This window comes from Epinephelus lanceolatus, chromosome 10 (assembly GCF_041903045.1).
Source record: "Epinephelus lanceolatus isolate andai-2023 chromosome 10, ASM4190304v1, whole genome shotgun sequence".
Taxonomy (NCBI): Eukaryota; Metazoa; Chordata; class Actinopteri; order Perciformes; family Serranidae; genus Epinephelus; species Epinephelus lanceolatus.
Window position 1 is genome coordinate 4,250,828 of NC_135743.1, and position 27,317 is coordinate 4,278,144.

Sequence of the window (27,317 nt, forward strand, 5' to 3'; positions counted from 1 at the left end):
GGGGCTGGAGCCTATCCCAGCTGACACTGGGTGAGAGGCAGGGTTCACCCTGGACAGGTCACCAGACTATCACAGGGCTGACACATAGAGACAGACAACCATTCACACTCACATTCACACCTACAGACAATTTAGAGTCACCAATTAACCTGCATGTCTTTGGACTGTGGGAGGAAGCTGGAGCACCTGGAGGAAACCCACACTGACACAGGGAGAACATGCAAACTCCACACAGAAGGGCTCCACCCCTGTTTTTATAGTTAAATGAGGAATTATTGTGGAGATAATTCCTCATTTTGACTTCATGAATCAGCCGTTCCTCATCGCGAGTGAGAAGCATTAATACAAACACGGCACCCGACAAAAATTTAGCTCAACACAGCAGCGCTGTGTCGCTCACAGCCGGTTGGAACATTTCAATACAACAAACTGTAGCTCGCTAAGTTGAGTTCAGTTAGGACACAGTGTTAGAGCAAATTAAAGAAAGTAATCCCTTCAAGTAATCTATTTTAAAGACAGTAACTATATTCAGAATACCAAAAAAGGTATTTTTTTTTATCTTGTGCATGAGATTAGGGGCTCCACGGATCTTTATTACATGTTATACCGACTAAATAATATCTATAAAATAAACTAAGGCCTAATATGCAGCTATAATTGCCATTACATTAACTGTCGTGGTAAAACTATAAGCTGTCTGTTTGTTAGAGGTTTTAATGTGGTTGTGTAAAAAAAAAAAAGGACAACTATATATTAAAAATGTCTCTTATATTACTCACTACTTTTGTCCCTGCAAGGATCCTGTAGAAATGATCGGTCAGTTGTCAAGCTGCTGTTGAAGTTGGAGCGGGTCAGCTGTTCAGCATAGGTTACCACGGTGATCAATCGAAGTTACCATGGTGATAAACTCTGGTGAAAAGTGAACCAGCTTCCTGATACTGGAAACACCTGAGTTAAGCTCAAAGAAATCTGGATAACTTTGTGACACAGGCCGCCGGTCGGACCTCATAGTTCACCGGTTTCCATGGCAACTAATTATAAAGCTCGTCCTACCTGAAGCTGAGGCATCCAGGTCCCTGACAAAATAAAGTTTTGACCCCTGGCTGTCCTTTCATCAGCAGATTAAAAGGCCTCAGCTGTAAACGAAGACATGTGAGCAATCATCATCATCATCATCATCATCATCATCATCATCAGTGGATGTCAGCAGACACATTTAGCTTCCTTTTCATTTCAGCAGGATTGTCGGCGGAAATTAAATTAAGCAGAGGAACACTGAGCTTCAGTCGTTTCTCTTTGTGCAAAAACAGAGCGCCCTCGCTCTTCGTCCTCCTGACAGCTACAACCTCCCTGAGCCTGATGGCGACCAGATTTCGTCCTGAGAGTCCGAGTCGTCCAAAACCAAACCGGATTTCTTGGCACTTGCTCGGGAACATGCAGCGGCTCCGTTGATGTCGGTCAGCGGGACTAAGGAGTAGTCTCGTCGCTCGGAGAAGTGAACGACCGCTGAGCCGCGACATGCCTGCATGAGGTGAACCAGCAGGCTGATGGACAGCAGACTGGACAGGCTGAAGGTGATTATCAGCCAGGTACGCCTGAGGAGAGAGAGGGACGATGTTAGGTGCGTCACAACTGAGACATGTTGAGGGACAAATATTAAAAGTATGTCATTAACTAACGAGGTTAATGTAAATTTAGTGTGTTGTGGTGCACTGAAACTGGCAATATTCACTCCTGTTGGGAGGGAGAGTGTTACACCTTTTGTTGAATTATTAATTTAGCCATTTCACTGGTAAAAGCTAATTTAGGATCACCTTCTTTGCTTTTAAAGAAAGTATTTTTTTGTTAACATTTTGAAGAAGCTTGGCCGGTGTCTCGCTATCCACCATGCCGTCCACCTCCGGATGACAAAGTCAGCCCATATACTACATCACTAGAAACGTTGATGACACGTATGAAGCACGTAAATATAAAATATTTGTGGTTTGCAGAAACGCAAACACTGGGCGCCTTGCTGGCACCGGACGTCAAAATGATGTCAGAAAGGCATTGGACTCTTACATCGGACAGACAACAGTTGGGTTGACGATGTTTTAAAGGTCTAATGACTTTAGAATTTGACGTAGTGCGGAGGTTAACAGTATGACGTTTTGCAGATGTTGGATTTTATTCTCCATACCTCACAACTAAGTGCCGTTATTCTATGTCAGGATGACGATGGCACGAGATGGTTGGAAGTCGTTGGATTTTGGTTACTTCACAACACAACTTAAAATCAACAAAATATCACCGCCATCTGTCGTCAGTAATCTACATCACTTGATGTTGGCTTAATATGATGTTCTGATGTTGAATTATGGTCACCTGATGTCACAATCTGAATTAAACCAAATATCAACATCGAAAGGTACTGGTGGCCAGTTGGTTTGATATTCTACGAATTAGTGCCCCATGAATGACGTCGTGTACTTAACGTAAAGTTAAATAATTATTCTTAAATTTCGGAGGTTAGTTTTCGGCTTGTATAGTTACTACACGGCGATGGGTGACGATGTATCTTAAAATGACTCACCCAAAGTCCCTTAACTTTTGTTCATGCACCCACCTCTTCTTACTTTTCATTGTTACTTCCCTCATCCCCTGAGCCTGATCGGGGAACGAAACAGGAATGCTACATCTGATCAGTGCAATAAAGACTCAGGAAGGCAGCACATATTGATATTCATATCAACATCCACAGTCGATAACAATTGCAGCAGTTATTACACCAAAAAAATGTCAATTATTGCTCTAGTATGAACTTAATATTGCACTAGAGTACATTTAATTATTGCACAGGATCCAAAGGGTTCATACTTTATTTATTTTGTTACATTCATATTAATTTTAAATGCTGTACAGCTATTTTCATTTTAAAGACAGATTTTTTTTATTGTAAATTTCTGTTTTATATTTATGATTCTTGACTTGTGTAATTCAGTCTTTTATGTTGTCTTAATTTGTTTATTGTGGCTGTTAGGAACCAAACTACCAAGGCGAAAACCTTGTACCTACTTGGCAAGATACAGATTGATTCTGAAAAAGAAAAGTCAATAAGAGCTGTAACACAACCACAAAGTAAAGCAGACAGATCCAGAATATATCTTTAACTCTCGTATTGTTTCACCACGACTGCCAGCGACTGCTTTAAATTCAAATGTTTCCCATTTCTGGTCAAAAAAGGGTTAAAACAGATGACGTTAAGAAAAACAGCCCTTTCCTCCATCTGTGACCAGAGTACCCGCTCACAAAGCGCTTTCCAGGAACCATGGCAACAGCTAACAATCCCTAACTTGCATGTGAAAGGTAAGGAGGCTAATGAATGCGTCCCATGCTCAGAGTGTCAGCCTCGTTGACATGTAGAGGAGAGACAAGGAGACAGATGCAGGTCTGGACCGCCTCGCTGTGTGTGCTTTATTTTAATTTGTTTCACTGGACTCCATTAATCAGCGCAGAGGACGGAGCTGTTGTGTTGATGCATGATTATTCCCTGTTCAATATCTCACCTCAAACTGTGAAATTTCTTTACGTTGTGCAAAAACCTCCTCTGAAGATTAACCTGGAAGCTTTTGACACATTTTTCTGTTTATTAATGGTGTAACTCAGAGCCACACTGACAGAAAACAGACTAACAGTGTGTTTAAGGGGCTGGAAGAGATGCTGAGCTGACCAATGTTTGGCTGGCAGATGGGACGATTTCACACCTCAGCTCACATTTTCTACGTCTGAGGGAGAATCTTTGTGTCTGCCAACTGTCCATCACACAGAGAACAAACTGAAACCACAATAAATAAACCATTACACTCCCTCTTGTCAGTTCTGCTTTCCTTATCTTGCTCTGTAGTACACACTCAGGAATATGTGTAATGCGGTGAAGTCTACGGCTTCACTGTAAAACTGTGACCTATTTTCTGAAGGAAACGGTTTATTGAACAGACGTGAAAAATGGACAGCAGAGGTGAAAAGTTCAGAGGTTCACCCCACTCGACCTTTGACACTTACTCTGTGAGATGAGGCTGCTCCCTGTGAGCGTCTTCATCCTGTCTCCAAGATGTAAACATCTTCTTGGCTAGACACTGTCCAGCTGTAGAGAGGAGAAGAAAAAGAGGAAGAAGAGCAGGGTAAATATGTCACTTCATTATCAAGAGCTACATCTTAAACCCAAAACACACTGGCGGTGAATGCCACGTGTCATAAAATACCACCCTATTATTTTCAATGTGCAATCCCACACCTGCTGCAGCACACCGATACTCCTGGACACGTCGCCCTGCAGCACTTTACGCCACCGTCCTATTTCAAGCCTCGCTGGCTCCATAATAAAACGCGCTTTTCCCCTACTGGCTCTCTGCTTGTTCATACCAGCTCCCATAGCAGCTCTTTTTCTCTGCTCCTATAGCAGCTCGACTCCTCTCCTCACCATGAAGAGAGCTCTGTAGCTGTTGCTGTGTCTCGTGTGTGATAAAGAATAGATGAGGAGAGACTTATTGAAGTCAAGAAATATCCCGAGCTGAACGACCCACAATCACGTCATTATAAAGACAATGGCCAAAAAGATATCACCTGGCGAGTCGTAGCTCTGGAGATCAGCTCTTCAGGTGAGAAATCAAGTTTAATTAGTGGCTGTCCACACCTGATTTTAAGCTAATGCAGAGGTGGAGGAGGTACAGGTCTGTCAGTAACCGTAGTAATAACTTTGCGTGGTCATCTGTTGAAGAGCCGCAGCGTGACGCATCCAGTGTGTGCTAGGGGCGGCACTTGACGCGTGTCACATGGCGCGCCGCTTAAGTCTTAGTTTTGCTTTTAGATTTAATGGCCCATTACTTAAGAATAAACTATGCTGTTGTGAGCATTTATACTTGTGGTATACAGTGGTGTGTCTGAGTCACTCTTGTTACACCTCCAAAACACTAGTTGGCAGCAGAGTTTCTGTGAAGTGCTGGAAAGTTGATTCAAAACACACATTAAACACACATTAAACATGGCTTAATAGAGACAGTTTCAAACACAAGTACACAAATTGGTTTCGCTATAACTCGCAAATATAACAATATAACATGCTAACATTATTAGCACAAGCCTATGGCATTTTACATTGTATACATTAGCCTAGCGACGAGCAGAGATTTCTTCTGCTCATATGAAGCCAGGATAAATCACACACAACTTAAAATGCTATTTTTGTGGAGGCTTTATTGTCTTTACTTTTTGTTGTTTCCTATCTGTGAAGTAAAGTAAATAAAAGCTTTGTTTCCACTGAGGGAAATGATTTTGTGTAGTCACATTTCTGGGGAGGTGCACGTCAGGCGATGGCATAGGGTACGGCGAAGGCTCTATGTTGGCGCAGAGCCTTCGCCGTGGGTACAGTGTCAATACGATGCAGAAGTATGAATTCTGCATAAGAGGGAATTAGTGACATCTAGCGGTGAGGACTGCAGATTGAAATCAGTGTTTCTCCTACACTGCTCATCACTGAGAGTCTTCTAACTACAGTGGCCAATGTGAAAACATGAATGCCCCTCTCTAGAGCCAGTGTTTGGTTTGTCCATTCTGGGCTATTGTAGAAACATGGTGGAGCAAAATGGTGATCTCCGTAAATAAGGACCCACTCCCTATGTAGATATAAACAGTTCATTCTAAGGTAATGAGAACACACCAATTCTTATTTTCAGGTGATTACACACTAAAAAAAACATATTCATTATATCAAAATAAGTAAACCTACACACTGGACTTTTATATATCGGCCCCTCAACAGACTCTGTACAGAGGAGGTTCTGTGAGAGGGTTACTGAAACCTTTGGTTGGGTTGGTTTTGTTATTTTGCACTGTTCTAATGGACTCCACTGTCTCTCTGTCTCTTTGTGAAATATTAAACAGAATGGGAGTTATAGAGTTCTGGAGCTAATGTGCACATGAGTAATATTTCCAGTCCTCCCATTTGAGTCGATACAGTGGTGCTCTGTTGAGACAGAAAGCAACAAAGACTGAGCTGTTTTTACTTCTGCTCTGTGCAAACATTTGCTAAACCTCAACACACACACACACACACACGCACGCACACACACACTGAGGCTGATAAACACTGAGTTTCAAACATTCAGTGAGTATCTCTTTGTGTGATTTCCACCCGTCTCCTCACATGGATCAGACCCAGCATACAATAATCTGATATTCCGACATGTAAACTACATATAGTGAGCAATCTGACTTCCTTCTCATCTTTGTTGTGTTACACATGTGCAGTGCAAATCAGGTATAAAAACGCAGCCAGTCATATATATTCACTGGCCACTTTATTAGGTACACTTGTTCAACTGCTTGTTAACACAAATAGTTAATCATCTAATCACATGGCAGCAATTCAATACATTTAGTCATGTAGACATGGTGAAGACGAGCTGCTGAAGTTCAAACAGAGCATCAGAATGATGAGAAGAAAGGTGATTGAAGTGACTTTGAACGTGACATGGTTGTTGGTGCAAGATGGGCTGGTCTGAGTATTCACTGGGATTTTCAGCACAACCATCTCTAGGGTTTACAGAGGATGGTCCCAAAAAGAGAAAATATCCAGTGAGCCAAAATGCCTTGTTGATGCCAGAGGTCAGAGGAGAATGGCCAGACTGGTTCAAGATGATAGAAAGGCAACAGGAAGTCAAATAAGCACTGGTTACAAAGAAGATTGGAAAAACCACATTCAGATGGAAGCATGGATCCATCCTGCCTTGTATCAACGCTTCAGGCTGCTGCTGGTGGTGTAACGGTGTGGGGGAGATTTTCTTAGTACCAACTGAGCATGGTTTAAACACCACAGCCTACCTGAGTATTGTTGCTGAGCGTGTCCATCCCTTTATGACCACAGTGTACCCATCTTCTGATGGCTACTTCCAGCAGGATAACGCACCATGTCACAAAGCTCACATCATCTCAAACATGACAATGAGTTCACTGTACTCCAATGCACAGGCTCAGCTTCGACAGTATCAACCACCGTGTCTCCATGTTTGTGTGTGTACCTCTGTGTAAGGTGTAGTTGGTCTCTCCTCGCAGTGTGGCGTTACAGCTTCCTGTTTGCGGGTCACACGGACACTGGTTGTCACAGTGACACTCCTGAGCACAGGATGGGCCGAAGAAACCCAGCGGACACACTGACACAGAGGGACACAGGAAATAAAGTGACTTGTTGTTATAACTGAAACAAAATCTTTACACTTCAGAAGACGTTCAGCGTGACTGGTCGTGTTATCGTACGTCAGGTTTCAGCGATTCCAATGAAAGTAATTGATTTTGCAGAAATATTTGCCAACGTATGACCCTTCTGGTTGATGTTAAGGTCAGCTTTTGTGTGTGTGTGTGTGTGTGTGAGTGATTACCTTGGCTGCAGTTCTTTCCTCTCCATCCAGCATCGCAGACACAACCATCTGCAGCACAGACAACAAGACATGAAACAGTGCTGACAAAGTCACGAGTCATTAACCAGCAGGTGGAGGAAGTACTCTGAACTTTTACTAAAGTAAAATAAAAACTAATCCTGCACCTCCTAATCCTCCACCTGCTACTGCTGAGCGCCACCTCCTCACTTACTGGCAGTGCAGACGCCATGAGCGCCACAGGCCGGCGGCTGACACACCAGAGAGTCACAGGCGACACCCTGCCAGCCCTCCTGACACCGACAACGTCCGTCCACACAGTCTCCGTGTCCGCTGCAGTTTGCTGGCTGGCAGCGCCGCTGGTGAACACACAAGATGGTGGAGATGGGCCGAGCACAACGCCACCTGCCGTCTGATTCGCTGAGAGGAGAGAAAGAGAGGTGAAGATCATGAGAAGACAGATCCAGAACAATGAAGCTCAAAACATCGATTAGGGCGATCACTCAAACCACATTTGTCAGTGTTGTGTTTTATGGTGGAGCATAAAAAGACCTTTTATCCTCATAGATGAAATGTTAATCTGCTCACCAGTGATCAGAGGGATAGCTGGCCAATTTGCCACCAGTCACATATGTGGAAGATCCGCCTCCATCCAGATTGATGGCATTGATGACCCCGTAGCTCTTCAGAGTCTCAGCCAACTCCCAAAGATTCATACTGTACAGATACAAAAAACAGGAAATTAAATACAACGTCTGGTGGCATCCTGGCATGTTGAACTGTAGCTCTGTGGTGTGGTTAAGTCAAGCACAGAGTCCCTTTAAGGACTGTATGGGCTGTAGGACAGAGGACAGAGTTGACCGCGACACATTTTAACAGGATTAGCGGTTAGCATCGGATGGCTAACGTTACCCTTAATAACGTAACGGTTATTGATGGGGTTCACGACAGACTTGATCACTTTTGCTGCTGTTTGTTGGGACTGTTTAACAGCTCAATGTCAGATGTTAAACGTTGCTGTGTCAGCTCATGCTAACCGGGCAAACATTGAAGTAGCTGTCTTGTTTTTTGGGGGCCAGAAGTGACCATATTTGGGCGAGAAGGTGGAGTTGTGGTGCAGCGAGGGGTGGATCTGACCGAGAAGCCGAGGACACAGCTGACAGCCTGTCACTCAAAGCAGCCGTGCCTTAATTATGCAGAACTTTAAGCTTTAATAAAATGTAAACAGCCATACAGTTGTCATGAATGTTGACATTAGCTACAGAGGCTGTAAACATGTTTATTTCTGCTGTTAAGTTGGACATTTTAACATGGAGGTCTGTGGAACTGACTCGCTTTTCGAGCCAGCCTCAGGTGACCATTACAGGAACTGCTCTGTGTTGAGCTTCATTTTTCAACTTCAGAGGCTGCTGCTTGGTCGGGGCAACATTACTAATGGTAATCACAGAATGAGTGGCGCCGCTGGCTAGCTCTCACCAGACCCGGTTGGTGTGCAGTGCAGTAAAGTGAAGAGGAGCAAACCATAGACTGATACGCCTAACTGGTCAAAAATATTCTCAACTGTTAACTTACTAACAGCTTACATCCAAAGTACTGGGTTATTTTGATTGATACCCAGGAACATCAAGTCCTAATTAGGGCTGGCTAACTAATATTTTCAGAGAGCTTTGATAAACCTGACTTCTACATATGATATGGATAACAGATGGATTCTTGACATCAGTCATTAAAGGTAATTAAATGCACGTTCTTTAGATATAAACCTATATTGTCACTGCATAGCATTTTCAAATTCTCACAAAACCATCTCTGCAGTCACACAACTATCTTGAGTTGAATTGTGAAAAGTGAATATTGTTCTCACATGGAACATATTCCAAAATTTAGTTTGAACTTCAGCATTAACTTATCTGAAACACAAAAGCAAAGGAAGACTGCTTTATTTCTGGGACTCTTACAATGAATCTGATGCGTGTCCTGTGCAGGAGGATCAATTCAGACTCAACGCCATATTTTTTATCCTGTGGTAACCTCCTGTTTTAATCTTTCAAAGCACATGAAGATGCCCTTGAAAGATGAACTGGAAGCTCTTATCAAACACAGTACCATATGGGAGGGCTGAACGGCAACTGCTGAGCGAACATCCCACATGGCCCGGCCAAAGTCAGAGTGCAGGCTGCTGACATGGGGTCACCCTGAGAGGTCATTGTTTGGTCCGAGCTGACTTTTATTGAGCAGGCGGAGGCCTGATATTGAGCGGAGATACACATAGGGCAGCCGACATATAAAGACATGTCAGCTTGTTGTGCTTTTCAAGGCCACATCATTGACAGCAACACACTAATCTCTAGGGTTGCTCTGAGGGTGGAGGGGGAGTCGGATCAATACATTCGATTGGTGGAGAGATCTTAGTGGGTTGCGGTGACATGTCGGTTCATCTCACAAATGAAAGCTGTCAGAGGTTAAAAAGCCTTTTACTGAACCTCCATTTATCACCTTTAACATTAGGTTGTTTTATTTTCCGCCAGCTATCTTTAGCTTTTCTCCTTCACCTCCACCAGCATCAGTTCATCATGCAGGAAATTAAACGAATTGTGGCCACATTTCACTGATCCCACAGCCTGTTTTATTATTGCTGCAGTGATAAAGACAATCCAAAGTGCACAGAGCTTGTTTTCTGTCTGTCTGTTTGACTCAGGCATGCCAAATCAAACCCTGTATATTCAATTCCCACTACAGGGCACTCTGTATTGACTCAAAGGCCTGTGAGTCACTTTAATGTTGATGGAATAAATTATCATGTTTTCTCTCGTCCACATCTGCATCTGCTCTCTCTTTTTCCTCCCCAGAGGGAGACTGACTCTTTCATCAACTCACTGGGTGGTAAATAAAGAATATTACTTCCATTTCTTTCATCTAGCTGAGTAGATGTTTGGAGAGCAACATTTCTTACCCCCTCACTCCAGTCTGTCCATCGATCTGAAACAGGATGAGTCTGCCCTCGGCATCGTGGCCCACCGCCGTCCTCGCTGACACCACATCCACAAAAGTGCGGAATTGCCCTATGAAAGTACAAGAGACATGTTTTTGTGTAAATGTTATGCACAAAAAAAGATCCATACAAGACTTCTTAAATCAAAAATATATGGGTTTGAAAAGGATTTTGTATTCTGTGTTTCTTCTCATGGAAGGTTTTCACCAACCATGACATTTTTTACGAATCAATTTAATTTAGTATGAAGGGTTTGTTTTGTACATTGAGAAAAAAACAGACTAACAATGTAAAGAGACAAAGATCCCTTTGAGCAACAGCTGAATAAAAACAGAACGAATCAGCTGTCGTTGGTAAAAGAAGCTGGAAGCCCAGCATCAAAAGGTGTGCAGATTTAAAGAGGAACAGGTTCCTGTTCCACTGTCAAGTGCACAATAATGTCTGTAACAAGCTAAAATTCACTTCAGCAAAGCTCTTCACAACAGACACAGAAGGTTAGTCTCAGGTTGGCACTGTTGGAATATCAGCTGAACATACAATGGACTGAAAGATGACAGTTTAAAGCTCTTCAATAAAACCACTGAGAACCACTTCAGAGCCCAGTTTCACCGCTGTGGTTCAATAAAGATGGGGGGTCACTGACGTTTTTCTGGACTAGAAAACAAATTCAGCATCCAAGTTCTAACCGTATTCTCCCCTGTTATGAAACACTGTGTAGACATTGACTAGTTGGAGGTCTGAATCATCCATCCATCCATTTTCATCCACTTATCCGGGGTCGCGGGGGCAGCAGGCCAAGCAATGCACCCCAGATGTCCCTCTCCCCAGCAACACTTTCCAGCTCCTCCTGGGGGACCCTGCGGTGTTCCCAGGCCAGGTGAGATATGCAATTCCTCCAGTGTGTTCTGGGTCTGCCCCGGGGCCTCCTACCAGTGGGACGTGCCCGAGGTGCACCAAGACAGGGGCAGCGCCTGCATCGCTGCAGAAGTCGCACCAAACTGCCGATCCACCTCACGCTCCATTCTACCCTCACTCGTGAACAAAACCCCGAGATACTTGAACTCCTTTGCTTGAGGCAGTAACTCTCTCCAAACCCGGAGGGTTCTTCTGATAATACATTTGGTCAGAATATTTTGTGTCTAAATTATACTCTTTTTCACTGCAATTAGATTATTGAAGGAAAGGAGAAAAATAATAGCTGATTCATAATTATTGAATGGTAACTGGTAAATCAAACTAGATTAGAAATCTATTCACTATCAAGTAATGTTACATGTTGACTTGCTTCCTGCAGTCTAACATCTTGTCCTTCCTTGTAGCATTCGTGGATCAAGCTGATGAGTTGAACTGACACGCGGCTGTCTGCGCCAGAAACGTCAAGGCTGTTTTTCAAGAAGGAAGACAAAAACAAACCACAAAGAACTGATGACTAAGTTTCTCCTCAAACTGCTCTGTTTAGGACAGAGGGCAGAAGGAGCTGATACTTTTCAAGTCCGTCGTAAAACCAAGCGGCAACCTCCAGGGGTGAAGAATAAAGCCAACACAGAGGTGCCAAAAACTGCAGTTCCTCTAATGGCCACTTGGGGCTGGCTCCAGAAGTGAGTCACTCCCCACAGACCCCCATGTTAAAATGTCCAAATTTGCAGCAATATGCTAATTTCTGGCTCCCATTATGTGATCTCCACCAAAGAGTCGGCCATCGAGTTGTATTGTGGGTATTGTTGGCATCCGGTTTCGACAAGGAAAAAGAATGTGTAGAAAAAAAGACACACTGATTCTGATCCTAATTTTTTACTGCTGATCAATGTTACAGGAGTACAAAGCTAAATTCATGGAGTACAGGTTTTGAAATGAAGAGAAAATAATGTTGAGATAAACATCTTCATTTAGACCTGGATATAAGGTTGGCTGTTTGCTGACTGTCTGAAGTGGGCGATGTCTCTACAGAGTTTTATATGATGGCAATGAGTTCATAATCAGCTGAGGTCAGCAACATGTAAACAATGATAGGAAAACTCATCCTCATTCGCTTTACAGTGTGTGTAACAATAAAGGTGTGTGCAGCTAGGAAACTTGATGTGAACTCTGGTTTCACTCTTGTCATTGTTAATCTAACATGCCAGTGTTATGTTTTGTTGGCAGTGGAGTCACGGCAGGTCACAGCCAAGTTTCTGTGTTATCCAAACACGGCACGGCAGCGCTCTGAGGTATAGTTACACTTAATTACAGCTGAAGTGAAGCAGATCCAGTCGCTGGGCGGAGGTCACGTGAAATGATCCTGGAAAGAAGGACTTGTGTGTTGTTGTAACTCCGTCTGAAGTTCAGGGGAAATCTTGATTATCTCTGGAAAGGTGTTGATGTAGAAACCAGGTTTACTGACAGTCTGTGTCACTATAGCTTCTTCTACACTGCCTCTTCAAGGCGGGAATTTTGCACTATTATGCCGCCTCGCCATAAAGGGTAGAATCACGGAATAGGGGGACAGAGTGTTTCACCTTTAAGCCGGCATCACAGGCACTGACAGCGCCCAAAGGGTCTCTGTGTAACCGGGACAACCGTCAGGACGGAATCATGGATGAGACGGGTGTGACGTTTTGACATGCTATGTGCACAACCCACCGCAGGAGTTTTAAAAAGTAGCTGATGGCAGTTAGCAGCTAACTCAAAGAAGAAGAAAAGCAGCAGAAAATTTCCACTAATTCCATGACTTTTCCAGATTTTTCATGGCCATGGGAATTTTCTAAATGATTGTTATCGCCATGTTATGCCATTGTCATTGTTTATAAAGCACTGCCAACACTGTTATGTAACATGTCATGCCTGTCGTGCCTGTTTTGATTCTGTGATGGCGGCATGCCATGTAAAATCACACACTGTCCAGAGTGATGCTGCCATTGTTTGATTATGTGTAAAAATGCACAGGTGGCATAAAGAAGGGACTTCATAGCGGCCTTATAGCACAATCTCAGTGTAAAATGGGCTTATGGCAACTGAAACAAACCTGTTAAACTGAAGTTTAACTTGATCTTAACCCCAGTTTTCATTTTTCCAATTAATTCTTCCCTGTCTTGTTGAAGATGAGATGAATCCAGACTAAACGCCCAGCAGGCTGAAAGGAAGCTGTTTTATTGTTTGCCCTGTGAATGTAAATGTGAATATAAATGCACAGTACGTACCCGTCTCCTGTGACTTGTCACACTCAGCTATCAGACTCTGGTTGATGTAAACCTCGCCGCCCCTTAACAGCCACACCACACCACTGACCAGCTGGACGAACGGGTTGGACTGGTCCAAAACATCGTCCTGTGATAGATAGCTATGTTAAAGGAGGGGAGAAAAAAGATAGGATGTCACTATTTCTGACTGTTTATCACCATTATATATTTCTATAACTATGAATGGTGCAGCTCAGTAATATACTGCACTGTGGCTGGAAATGTTAATCCACCACTTCAGTTTTGACTGAAATATCTCAACTAGATATGGCAGACGGTGCAACTCTGATGTTATACTTAAAGCACAACCTGCATGCTGACTGTGTCATCCTGCTGTCAGAAGATTCAGAGATAAAATCATTTATAATTTTTATAGCTGTGCACTGTCCTGTACAAATACTTGCTATAAATGAAATCTGAAGTGTTTTACTCATCCTGCTCATCAAGCATCTAGGCCTGCATTGTTGTATAAATATGAGCTGTAAACTGAGCATGAGTGTTTGCACTAACAGACAGAAGAGAGATGAACTCTGCAGGTGACTCATCAGCAGCTCAATTAATGTTCTATGAGCTGTGAGAAATAACTGCGAGGAGAAAGGGGATAAAGAGTAAGATAAGGGATGAGTGTGATGTGACCATGAGGAGACGGTGTCCTTAGAGAAAAGAAAAACAAACACAGTGTCCATACTGCATGACTGATCAGCAATATCATCCTGTGGAGGACAACTAGAATTACTGACCCGCGGCTGTACGCCTTCTTGCACCAGTCAAGTTGCAGTTACAGTTTACATCCATGTCAGTGAAAACATGGACGCTTCACACACAGAAGTTCTCTACAATCAGCACAGTTTCAAGATTAGAGTCACCAATTCAGCATCTGACCAAATGTCTCCCCTTCTGTTCCTGAGATATGACACTGAATAAAGGACAGAAAAGTGTTTTGAGCAGAACATGATGATGTCACAAAGATGTTGACCTTTGACTTTCTGGTTATAAAATGTCATCACTTCATTGTTTCATCCTGTGAGACATTTGGGTTGAATATTTGTCATAATTAGTGCAAGAAATTCTTGAGTTATGGCAAGAAACATGTTTTGTGAGGTCACAGTGACCCTGACCCTTGACCAAAATCTAATCAGTTCATCACTGAGTCCAAATGAACGTTTGTGTCAAATTTGAAGAAATTTCCTTAACGTGGTCTTGAGATATCCCGCTCATAAGAATGGGATGGACGCAAGGTCACAATGAACTCGACCTTTGACCACCAAAATCTTATCAGTTCAGTTTTGAGTCCAAGTGGACGTGCTGTGCCAAATTTGAGGAAAATCGCTCAGGTGTTCTTGAGATTTCTTGCTCACGAGAATGAGACCGATGCAAAAATCTGACAACCAAAAACTAACCACTTCAACGTTGAGCCCAAGAGGACGTTTGTGCCAAATTTGAAGTCATTCTTTTAAAGGCATTCTTGAGATATCACCCTCATAATTTAATGCGAGTACTAGAATACTGAACTTACTTTAAAAGTCTATCTCTTGTAATAAACTGTAATCCTTCAGTCAGTTCATACTGCAGCTTCCTGTCTCTTATTCTGACGGCTTTAACCCAGATCCAGTTGTTGATACTGATGTGTTGGTAGCTGGCGAGATGCCACAGGTGCACTTACACAGCTCTGACTGCTGTGACCTCTCTGGTTATTTTTACTCCTGTAACGTTACCTCAACTCAAGGTGAGGAGTCCCCTTACCTTATATCACCTCACCTTAAATTACCAGCCAGATCAAGCAGCCAAAAGCGGGTTTGTTTTTTTATCACTACAGTGTACGGTAAGTCCGCTGAAATGGTGAAACCAGCTGGTAAACTGGTTTTAATGGTATTTTGGGTACTTTAATATGTTTGATCAACTAAGTGTTTACAACTGCAGTGTCCTGGCCTGACATTTAGACCTCTGCACGAGAACTTCAGGTCATTCCAGCACGTTCAGTTTTTATCTCTGCATCACTCACCTTAACTGACACTAAACTTAAGGTGACCAGCTTTTAAACAGCAGGCAGAGCACAGATGGAGCTAATAACATAATCGCTCACTTTGTTCCATTGTGGTGTCCCCGTAAGTCCTGTCAGTGAGTCAGTATGAAGAGTTTCAAGGTCCTAACATGGACACACTTAAATGGAGTACAGCTAGGAAGGAATCATGTTTTAACATTATGATATTGTAATGTCATTTTTTTACACTTGTGTTTTTATTAACCTAATTAACAACATTTTAGCATCAATGTGATGACATACATTACATTGACAGTTATTAAAATTCACTGGATCAGAGAGCACAGACATCAGTGGTGAAAAATAACCAAGTATTGTTCTTAAGCAGAATTTTTAGGGTACCTTTTCTGAGTATTTACATTTTATGCTACTTCTTCTCAACTACAAGAAGCAAACCACCGGCCCAAATATGGAGCGTGGACTGGCAGCTGGAGAGGTGCCATGCTGCGGCGCTGGATTGCACGTGTGCTGTGGTCATTTCATTCATCTCACAGACTGATTTAGCGTAGCACGCGTAACATATAGACTGATGTCACACTGTAGACTAATAAACAGACAGATTAAACAGAGAAGCAGCTGGAGAACTTGTGAGTGAGCGGGGCCAGCTTTAAGATGTAGATATCATTATTTAGAATTTCAGCTAGTCAAGATTATATAACTAATATGTCAACTTGGAATTTAAATGTCAAAACTGAATTATAGAAATCTGTTATTATGACTGAATAGAAGTCAATGGCAAAAGTTGACTGGCTGTAATCAGGTTCCAGATATCTGATGAACATTTCCACTAGTATGAAATTAATTGTTGATATCAAGAGTCAACATTTTGATGAGTAATAGATATGTTTATTTAGAACTACTACAAGACAAAATCATATTATGTTGGCTTGGAATTCAAACCAAGTCAAAAGCGCTGATAGCTACAATTGCTACTGTCGCTACTGATTAAATGGCTTGCCATAAGGACATTAACAAAAACATACTGTTTCTACAAAGAGACACTGCTGATCCGAGCTGAGGGTTTAGATAAAGATAACAACTGGCAGAAATCTGGGGCCGTATTCACAAAGCGTCCTCGTACAAAGAGTCGCTTTTCTTCTTAGAATTTTCTATTAACGTTAAGACTAGGTCCTTGTAAAAATAAAAGTTATCTTGGACCTTAAAAGAGCTCCTAAGGTGAAAAACTGTCAGGAACAGCAAGAAGGACTTTTGAGAGGCTTAAGAGTTTCTTTATCAGAGGAGAAAATGGTGGAAACACAAAGAGGTCAGAGAAATATTCTAACGCTGGATGACAGTGATTAAATGAAATGCTACAGATGAAATCGTGCCGGGATATAATATATTATAATATTTGTGGTCGATCTCATTAGGGATACACACACATTTCCCACCTCACCTGACAAACTGGAAAAATCCAACAGTGCAGCAGTGATGACTAGAGTCTGTCTCAACCTTCCATCCACAGACTGATCACACTAACAATGGCCCTTTTTAAACAGGAATTGTGCAAATTTGCAGCAAAGCCCAATCAGTCTTTTTTCAGCATTGGCGGTATAAAAGCAAAATCGGGGAGTGCAGCAAAATGCTGCCTACCTACTTTTGTTTACAGAATGCGCCTTTTTCGGGGCAATGGGGGGCGTGAGCAAGTAACAAAACGTGTAGCTCAGCGTGTGACGTAAACAGTGACGTGGGAGGGAAGCCGCGGCTGTTCAGTCCTTCGGCGATTCTCTCGTAAATCAGCCCGTCCTTCACCGTCCCCGTCATCTGACGGTTAATGGCCTCTACGTTTGCGAGGACAAGGAAGGCGCGCAATTCCTTGTCTCCCCAGTTGCTCATCTTTACAGTGTCTATCAGGTTTGTGTTTCCCTCTTGCTACTAGCTGCTCGCTAATTCCTGCTATCAGCTGTTTCCTGTTTATCCACCACCAGTGGGTCGCACGTGCGGCGTCATCAACAGCTCCTCCCACAAGTCTTCAACAGCCCCTTCCATTGCAGTAGGCCGCCTCGGTCTGTGTAAACCAAAAAGGTTCCGCCAATATGTCTACCCTACGAGGCGGAAAATTGGGCACCTCGGATCAACTCGCCAATCCGGCTCTGTGTGTCTAAACGCTCGCAGCTTGCCGGCAAAACGGCCCAACATTCGTTCTACATTCGTCAGCCAAAAAATCTGGCAGTGTAAAAGCGGCTAATAAGAACACTGTCACAGTCAGCTGTTCATCTCATTTCCACTGGGTGTCCACACCTCACAGGCTCACCAAAAGGACTTGTCTGTGACAACCAATCACACCTGCTAAAAGAAGGCATCACACCTAGCAACAGGGTCAACCACACCTCCTCACTAAGGTAAGGGTTTCTGTCTCTTGCTCAGAGTTGCTCTGAGAACTTTCCTAAATCACTCCTAAGCTCGGACTCTTTATTAAAAGATTTTAAGCTCCCTGAGAGTGTTCTCAGAATGTTTGTGAATACGGCCACTAATTTCTAACACACTGTTGCATCACACAGGGACAAAAGTTGCCATTTTGTGGATGAAGCAATATTTTCTATTTTAACTCATTTAAAATAGAAAATATTGCTTCATCCACAAAATGGCAACTTTTTTTTTTTAAATAACCTGACTGACATGTTTCACACAGACGGACCAAAGCAGGACAAAGACTGGTTGTATCATGTTTTTGGTTTGCTGTGTGTGTGTGTGTGTGTGTGTGTGTGTGTGTGGTATACTAATGTTTATTTTGTTCGAGCTTCTCTTCCTCTGGGCGTTTGACCCTCCACACCCACAGATGGTTGCATCATGTAGGAAACTTTAGAGATTACTGACCTCAGGTATCAAACCAACAGGTTAAATTTACCTGTTCATAGTTTAGGCTATAGATGAAATGTGTGAGCATGTGTGTTTGTCTGTGTGGTGGGTAACTGTTGACTTTACAGTGGCATTGTAAATATACAGTTGTATCACTGGGGAGGATTCAAGGACACAGAATTATTTCTCAGCATCAGCATATTTTAAAATGTTGGGTGAAGCAGTATTTAAAATAACTCATAATTTCATTTGTTTCATCAGTCAAATTGAAACCAGGTAAATGTCTCTGGATAACAGTGAGTCATGCTGCAATGAACCCATCATCTGTGGATTGTTTTTCAGTGGTTTATTAAACGGAACCAGATGTTATAAGTTACTGGCCCATGAAACAGGAAGTCACTAAACTGCCTGAGAGGAGGAACAGCAGCTCAGTTTAACGTGACGAGAGACGATATCTCAGAAACGTGACGTCAGGTGCAGAAAGGCAGAGAGACGGGGGCTGAAAGTCAGACACGCTCCAGCACTGATGATAACTCTCATGAGGAATGGTGGCCCGTGCCTTATCAAAATAAAAGCTGTTACTGTGCTGACTGTTGTAATCTTGCAGCTTCTACAGTTAGTAAAAAACCTGCTGTATTTCGTGGAATTTCTTTGTGCCTAATAGGTGTGTATTAGGTTGTAAATAAAGCCTTTTTTTAACAAAGTGTCCATAGTCACCATGAAAACCACTGAGTATCACTGATCTAATTAATTAAGGTTGCATATAAATGACGTGGAACTGCCCACAAAGTATGTCACTGCTGGAAAGATGGTCTTTTCATTACACTAGTCTGTCTATGCAGCAGACACAAATACTTTTGTAATTGGTGCTACATGACCAGAGAAAACAGAGAAAAAGGGGCTGCAGCCCAAGAGGTAGACAACCTACAACTACCAGAATGCACTGCGCCACACCAGACCAGTAAATGTCCTGCTGGTGGCTGATGTAACTAACCCTCATACTGGAGAGGCTGTGATAAGGGTGTATTGTATGTAGTGCAGATCACACGCCACCAGAGGTTAGTCTGGTGCAACAGGCAGCTGAGCTGACTGCTAGTAGTGAGGATAATGTCACAGGTCTGTAAACAGAGGTCTCTCGAACTGATTGGAATTCTTACCCAAACACCAGAGTGCCGTCTCTCCTGATTCCAAACTGTGCGTTCTGCAGCCCACCACTGTCCTGGACCCTACTGCCGTCACTCACCACATTGCCCAGACACTGGCCTGTTTTTGTGTTGAAGAAGCCGGCGTTCTGGGCGTACAGACACCCGGCAGCCTCAGCTGTTTCCTCCACTGTAGCTCTCTGATTCATCCCGCAGCCGCCCGGCCCACCTGGCTCTAATACCGACACCGCCCTCAGCGGGTCGTGGACCACCGTCATGTGACCTGGAAACAATGACACAATGAGATGCTTCAGGAACACAAAGTCAAAACAGACAAATCAGAATTAGAATAGAAAGTGACATCACTATTAAATCAGCGTCCTCTGACCTACTGTCACATGGTATAAATACAGATGTTCCCATACCATTTTTTCCTTCATGATACCAATGTCAGTACCTGAACTTGTGTTTCAACCAACAACGGGTATTCTTAACTCAATCAAAGTGCTGTACAAAAGGAATAAAATGCTAAACACACACATGAGAGGCAACATAACTGTCAGGTACACAGCTCACACACTTAGAGACACAACACACACAGGCACGTGTCAGGGAAAACCATATCAGTGGGACACAAACACTAATGAATAAAAGTAAGTTTTGAGCCTGGACTTAAATGAGTCAGTGGAGTTGGCAGATCTGATTGAGAGGGGGATGCTGTTCCACAGTTTGGCGGCAGACACAGCAAAGGCATGATCACCCCTGAGCTTGAATCTGGAGCGCAGGACAGCCGGGAGCCCCAGGGAGGTCTCTGATGTAGGATGCGGCCAGACCATTAAGGGCTTTGTAAACAAACAGGAGAACCTTAAATCAACTCTGAACTTTACAGGCAGCCAGTGGAGAGAGGCTACAACAGATGTGATGTGGTCTCTTCTCTGGGTACCTGTGAGGAGTTTGGCAGCAGCATTCTGAACCAGCTGGAGGCGGGACAGAGAGGACTGACTAATACTAGTGTACAGAGAGTTACAGTAGACTAAACGTGAGGAGATGACAGCGTGGGTGACTGTCTCAAGGTCTGGAAATGGCTTGATTTTGGAAATGGTGTGGAGCTGTAAAAAGCTGGCTTTTACGACTGCATTGTTTGTTTGTCAAACTTAAAGGCAGCATCAAATATCATGCCAAGATTTCTGACACGAGGTATTGATCCAATACCAGTGCTTTAAAATAAATCATGTATACTATTAACCCTGTATGGATGTGAAATGACTGCTATCATGGTTGTGTGGCACAGCTCAGGTTAAACCCATTCTAAGACATGATCAAATACAAAATGACTGCTGCTGAACTTTCTATAAACCATAGAAAAATGTTGCCAAATTGTTGCCATGTTGCTAACAGCTAACATTCCACTATTTACAGGAAATCAATTCTTCTTCACTGCTCTAAACAGTGGTTGTTGCTGTGCAGGTTCCTGTTTTAGAGCAGCGAAGAAGAACTGATTTCCAGGAAAACTGTTATTTTATTTTGGTGTGAAACTTCTTTGAACTTTATCAATAAATTAGGTGGTATCGGATTGATAGCATAGACTGTCATACGGGTCGATCCAGCATGTTAAGCAGAATCTGAGGCACTTCCAACACTGGTATCAGTATGGGAACAACTCTGGTATTTAATCAGTGGTATTGTCTTTGCAGACCACAGATGACACGACTTCTTGCCACCAGTTTTTATGTCAGTTTGAATAAATGGATCAGAGGTCAGGCAGCAAATAAATAAACAGATGGATCAATAAATCAGAGGTTCACCAAACAAGGATCAGATCCACGTTCAACACAGAGACCAGGGGCCGTATTCACAAACATTCTGAGAACAAAATCAGAGAGCTCCTACCTTAACATTTTTAGTGAGGAGTCTTTGCTAAGGAGTGACTTAGGAAAGTTCTCAGTGCAACTCTGAGCAAGAGACTGAAACCTCTACCTTAGTGAGCGGGTGTGGTTGACCCTGTTGCTAGGTGTGACACATTTTTTTAACAGGTGTGATTGGTTGTCACAGACACGCCCTTTGTGAGCCTGTAAGGTGTGGACACCCAGTGGAAATGAAATGAACTGCAGGCTGTGACAGTGTTCTCATTGTTAGTGTGATCTCTCCGCCGATGGAGGGTTGAAGCCGACCCAACTCATCGCTGCTCCTTTCTTACTTTTTGATTATTTTATTTCTGGTATTATAACGTTATTGCTTTAGGTGGGAAATGCATGCATACCCCTCATGAGATCGACCACAAATATTATTCCTGCCCGATCTAATCCGTGGCATTTCATTTACTCACTGTCATTCAGTGTTTGGAGAATATTTCTCCGACCTCTTTGTGTTCCCACCATTTTCTCCTCTGATTAAGAAACTCTTGAACTTCTTAAAAGTCCTCCTCCCTGCTCCTAACAGTTTTCACCTTAGGAGCTCTTTTAAGGGCAAAGATAACTTTATCTTTACCAGGACCTAGTCTTAACTTCCAAGAAATTTCTTAGAATTTCATCAGCAGGAGCAACTCTTTGTACTAGGACGTTTGTCAATACAGCCCCAGATCAGTTTAAACCGTTTGCACTCAGTTATTTATTACACGGCTTTGTGGAATCCTAATTTTGATTGGTCAATAATGATAGCAGACCGTTGCTATGACTAATAGACTGTTGCTTTGAACACAGTTTTGATCAGAGATGCTGAGCAGAGGCAACAGTCAGAAGTCATTTCTAAAGTTTGTGTCAAAATATTGATATCATTAGCAAGTAGCCGTGTAATAAGAAGGATAATGTACAATGAGCAGGTCCAGAGTGCCCTCAGGGTGATTCTATCAGGCCCCCTCTGCTTCCTGTCGGGTCCTACATCACCCTGTCAGGGTTCATTTTACAATAATGACCGGCTCCCTGTACATTATACTACACTCAGTGTTCCTGTAACTTGTGACTCAATGATTACGGACCGTAAACCCATCTGGTGTTTTCCGCCACAGCCGAGACGAACTTTGTGGACTCGGCCACCGGCAGCCCACTGTGGTCACTGGAGGGCCAGCTCTCGTGGGTGACGTTGCCGTGAACAAGTGGCTGACAGTCTCTGACATGGCGGTGAGAGTGGGAGGGACCGTGGCCGTGGCTGTAAGGCAGCAGGATGTCATCGTCCATAGAGACTCTGCGAGGAGAGAAAACAAAGTAATACTGTTTTAAAATGTTTTTAAAAACGAGGTTAAGAGAGAAACAATTTAAAATAACAACTGTGGTGTGTGTGATTCTACATATGTTTGATATGCATCAGTTCTGAGCTGCACCAGGTGTTTTGACACCTGCCAAAGTCCACTTCATTTCTTACCACCTCTTTTGTTGATTGACATAAGTTAGAGAGTCTGACCAAAGACGAGTCGGTCTGCAACTAAGACTAATCAGTCTTGTTTTTGTTTTGTTTTTTATAGATTTTTGAAATAAAGATGATACAAGCAGATTTTTTAAAAGAAGCACATCCATTTTGACCTTTTTTGTTGCAACAATAAGATCCTGTTCACAACAGTTTACATTAAGATAGGTCGTTTCACAGCAAGCACAGCTCATAAAATAACAAAAAAATTAAATTAAATAAGTAAGCACAACCCCACGGCTCAATAGTAACAGTTCCCAGGTTGCCATTTACAACAATTTTTAGAAATTGGCAACCAATACTAAGCTTCTTTTAATATATAAAAATAGGGACAGCAAACATTTGTTGCATTAGTCTAAATACTGCTGTTACAGGCAGAACATAACCAGACAACACTGCAGGCGCGTCTACTGTGTATTTTTTATTTTGTATTTTTGTCCTATGCTGTCTGTCTGCAACTTATGTTGCTGCCTGTCTTGGCCAGGAATACCCGAATTACCCGAATTTTAAATCCAAAATATACACCAATAAAATCTCAATTCACTGCTAATTTTGTTTTTGAAAAGTAAAAATCTGCTGACTCAGCGGCAGAAAGAAAAACATTCCCACCACTCTAAAAGAGCTCAAACATGACGGCGGTCAGATCCTCAGGGGGAAGCTGTCGGAGTAAAAACATGTTTTCAGTGTTGATAAATAAATCCTGCGTTGGGTCAGTCTTCATGTTGACTCATTTCTTGGAGTAGATTTCATCACACAGCCTCAGTTGGTAAAATCAGGTTTCATCACATGAGGGAATGTGTTTTTTAAAAGGACTGAGCTGTGGTTTCCTCCTGCCTCGTGAGTAAACACAATCCGTGCTCTATCTAGTTTGTCTAAACGTCAATACCCTTCCTCATTATTTTAGTGTTTAACTTTTACTGCAGACCTTTTCATTTTGTTAAAGATAACGATTTAACCTCTTGAGACCTTTGTCTTGAGTTTTTGTTTAGTATGCATTTCTTATTTGTCCGAGCTATTTGGGATCAGTATAAATAAAAATTATTATTAAACATATAATAAAGTTCTTTCTATTCTATTCTATTAATCATAAATAAACAAGTTTCATTCATAAAATGTGATCAGGTTTTGGACTTTGTGTCGGGAGAGATGGCTGCCATTTTGTTTTTACATGGATTAGTGTATTGTGCTCTCACTACCACTAGATGGAACAAAAAAGTGTCCACAAACAAGGACATCAGGTCTGAGTTAAGTAAACCCAAAATGTGATGTGTGATGAAACTTTTTTGACAAGTAATTTTGCAGAGAAAGATATTGTCCAAACATCACTGAAAAACGCCTGCTTCTAACTTCTTGTTTTTTGCATATTATTGTTATTTTATTGTTTATATTTTGTTTTATTTGCACTAAATATGTTTGCATTCTTTCCTACTGTGTGCAACAAGCATTTCCCTCAGGATGACTAAAGTTACCTATTTAATAAAAACATTCTGAGGTATGTTTATGATCTGTGTATAATATCAGCCCTGTTTTAGCCTCTCTTCACTGGTCATCAGTTTCAGAATTAATTTTAAGATTTTGCTGATCACGTTTAAGGCACTTTATCGTTCATCCTCCAGCTAAATTGCTGAGATGCTGCTGCCCTATGAGCCAGGACGCAGCCTCAGATCCTCAGGCAGGGCTCTGTTGGCTGTTCCTCAGTCCCGGCTCAAAACTAAAGGGGAGCAAGGCCCCTCAGCCCTGGAGCTCCTGGCCTCCCGGATCTGAGGCTGCTGACTCAGTGACATCTTTTAAATCGCTTCTTAAAACGTCTGTTCAAAAAAGCCTTTTATTAATTTCAGCACACTGTTAATTTTATACATGTCTCACTTGATTATTTTTATTGTTTTTATCTTGTGTTGTCATCAGTTATTGTATTCCTTTATTTCATATTACTCTAATAGTTTGATTTGCTGTACCTCAGTGCAACCTACAGGGCAATTAGTTGCCAACTTTGCTGATCTGCTTCAGTGACAGTATTTTATCCTGTTAGGGGTCGCGGGGTGCTGGAGCCTATCCCAGCTGACACTGGGTGAGAGGCAGGGTTCACCCTGGACAGGTCACCAGACTATCACAGGGCTGACACATAGAGACAGACAACCATTCACACTCACATTCACACCTACGGACAATTTAGAGTCACCAATTAACCTGCATGTCTTTGGACTGTGGGAGGAAGCTGGAGCACCTGGAGGAAACCCACACTGACACAGGGAGAACATGCATTTATCGTATTTTTTGTTCTTTGTATTTTCTTAAAATTGCCTAATTTTATTTGCTTGAATTCTGCATTGTTTTAAATCCAGGATCATTTTGCAACTTTGTTTTAAAAAGTGCCTTTTAAATAAACTTTAATATTATTATTATTATTATTATTGTTATTATTATATTGTAGATGATCACACAAATAGATGTTTGGTATTTATGCCTTCCCACTACATGTGGGATATGTGACTGATCGCAAACTCACTCCTACTTGTGAGGGCTTCTCTTTGTGACAAAACTGTTTGCCTGATGAAGGTCTGCTTACCGAAACATTGCAGCATTAAAATCAGTATTTTTGCAAGTTGTGTGCAACCTCATACTGTCAGGTGACACAGGTGAAAGAGGTGAGACAGGTAAGGTGTGTGCATTTCTGGCATTGTGTGGTTTTAGCATCTTACTGATTGTTTATTGTTTTATTTGCACTTTGCACTGCACTTCCCTCTCAGGACAAATAAAGCTTAATTATAGCATTCAGGCTTTATGACAGTAGCTGTGATCCAACAGCGCCATCTTGTGTCAATGCAGCGAAATTTTCACTGCAACTGTCAGTTTCCTTGAAGAATGAAGCCGAAACATGATGACAGACTCATGATGTGACTGTTGGCGTTAAATTAAACACGGTACATAAAAATAATAAATGTACTAAATGCTATCAGTGTGACAGATAAAATCCAACAGCCATCATTTTAATATGTTTATGTTTACAAAAATTGAAGTTACTCATTTACATGTTAAATGAAATAAGAGGCGTAAAGCCGTTTCGTGTCTGAGGTCAGTTTGTCTCATCTGTGAACTTTGTACCTCCAGATAAGAGTTTTAGCTAAAGACCAGATACTGTTGCTCAACAGCTGCACGTGAGGTTAGCGTGTGTAACGTTACTTGGTGTGTCAGCAGGATTATAGGTTCAATATATTTTACCACAAACTCCCCTTTTCATCCAGCTAACGGTCACGAGGAAATGAAACAAGTTTGGACTGACTTCTCTCAGTCTTCACACAAGCTAACAGTTAGCATGCTAACATTAGCGGCTAGCTCACAAACACAACAACCGGCGGTCTTACCGGGTGTTTTGGGTCTCGGACAGCCGGACGCTGAGCCACAGCAGCGGCCACACAAACGGACATTTCACCAACACTGCTGCCATATGAGGAGGAAGACTAGCCTGCCACGCTCCTCTCCTTCTGCTGGACCACACATCATCCAGCTAGCACACAGCATCAAAGTAAACAAACGGAAAATACACAACTTCCGGTTACTGTACAAAACAAAAGTCCGCCGTATCAGCAAATGTATTCATTTATTTTTAAGCATTTTAATGAAAGCTCATTTCCGCCAGGTAATGACAGGGGGTTTGCTAGTAATTATGAAAATGTAAATGCTTCTAGTAAGTAAAACGTATGAGATACATACAACGTCTGATTTTACTAAGGGACTGTTCGTTATCTAAGGGGGGCGAGGAGGTGCAAAGGCATGTCAAATATTTTTTAAGCACCGGGGAGGGACTTATGTTTTCTAATTTTGGCTTTGGGGAGTGATATACACCTTTGTTTTAAATATTATGTTTTAGGACAGCTCGAGGATTACAGCAAAGGGGGCAGAGAGAAGTGGGATGACATGCAACAAATGGGCCGCAGGTTGCGATCGAGCCCAGGCCACTGCAAGAATTCAAGGGGGGTTTATACTTGTACGACAGAACCTACACCGTAGCCTACGCACATGACCTACACTGTTGTGAGCATTTATATTTGTGCGGTGGTGTGTCTGTGTCACTCTGCAGTTATACCTCCAAAGCACTAGTCAGAGGCGGGATTTCTGTGGAGTGCTGTAAAGTTTAGTAAATTCAAAACCTGCCCAAAACACACTTTGAACACATATTAAACACACATTAAACACACATTAAACATGGCTTAACAGTGACAATTTCAAACACAAATACACAAATCTCTTTCATTATAACTCGCAGCATTCACAGACAAACACTTGTCTTTATCTGGACACATTTTCCCCACAAATACAACA

The 27,317-nt window shown here is 42.4% G+C and overlaps 1 protein-coding gene across 1 annotated transcript; it reads right to left on the reverse strand.

The window, feature by feature from the left end:
- nagpa (N-acetylglucosamine-1-phosphodiester alpha-N-acetylglucosaminidase) lies at positions 1–26,526 on the reverse strand. Its single transcript, XM_033639844.2, has 11 exons — positions 26,360–26,526; positions 22,573–22,778; positions 19,614–19,881; positions 13,578–13,717; positions 10,363–10,471; positions 7,998–8,126; positions 7,624–7,829; positions 7,413–7,460; positions 7,056–7,187; positions 4,042–4,123; positions 1–1,595 (listed from the first exon to the last, which is right to left on the reverse strand). Exons 1-11 carry the CDS (start codon positions 26,440–26,442, stop codon positions 1,340–1,342), a joined length of 1,659 nt encoding a protein of 552 aa, XP_033495735.1. The 5' UTR covers positions 26,443–26,526; the 3' UTR covers positions 1–1,339.
- Between the last annotated feature and the right edge of the window lie 791 nt (positions 26,527–27,317).

What these genes read in the sequence shown, in the direction of transcription:
- nagpa (XM_033639844.2), bottom strand. Translation starts at nt 26,442, where the DNA reads ATGGCAGCAGTGTTGGTGAAATGTCCGTTTGTGTGGCCGCTGCTGTGG. An exon ending in TCCGAGACCCAAAACACCCG is followed by an intron (nt 22,779 to 26,359) that starts GTAAGACCGCCG and finishes CTCTCCTCGCAG; the next exon opens with AGTCTCTATGGACGATGACA. An exon ending in AAACACCAGATGGGTTTACG is followed by an intron (nt 19,882 to 22,572) that starts GTCCGTAATCAT and finishes CATTGTTTCCAG; the next exon opens with GTCACATGACGGTGGTCCAC.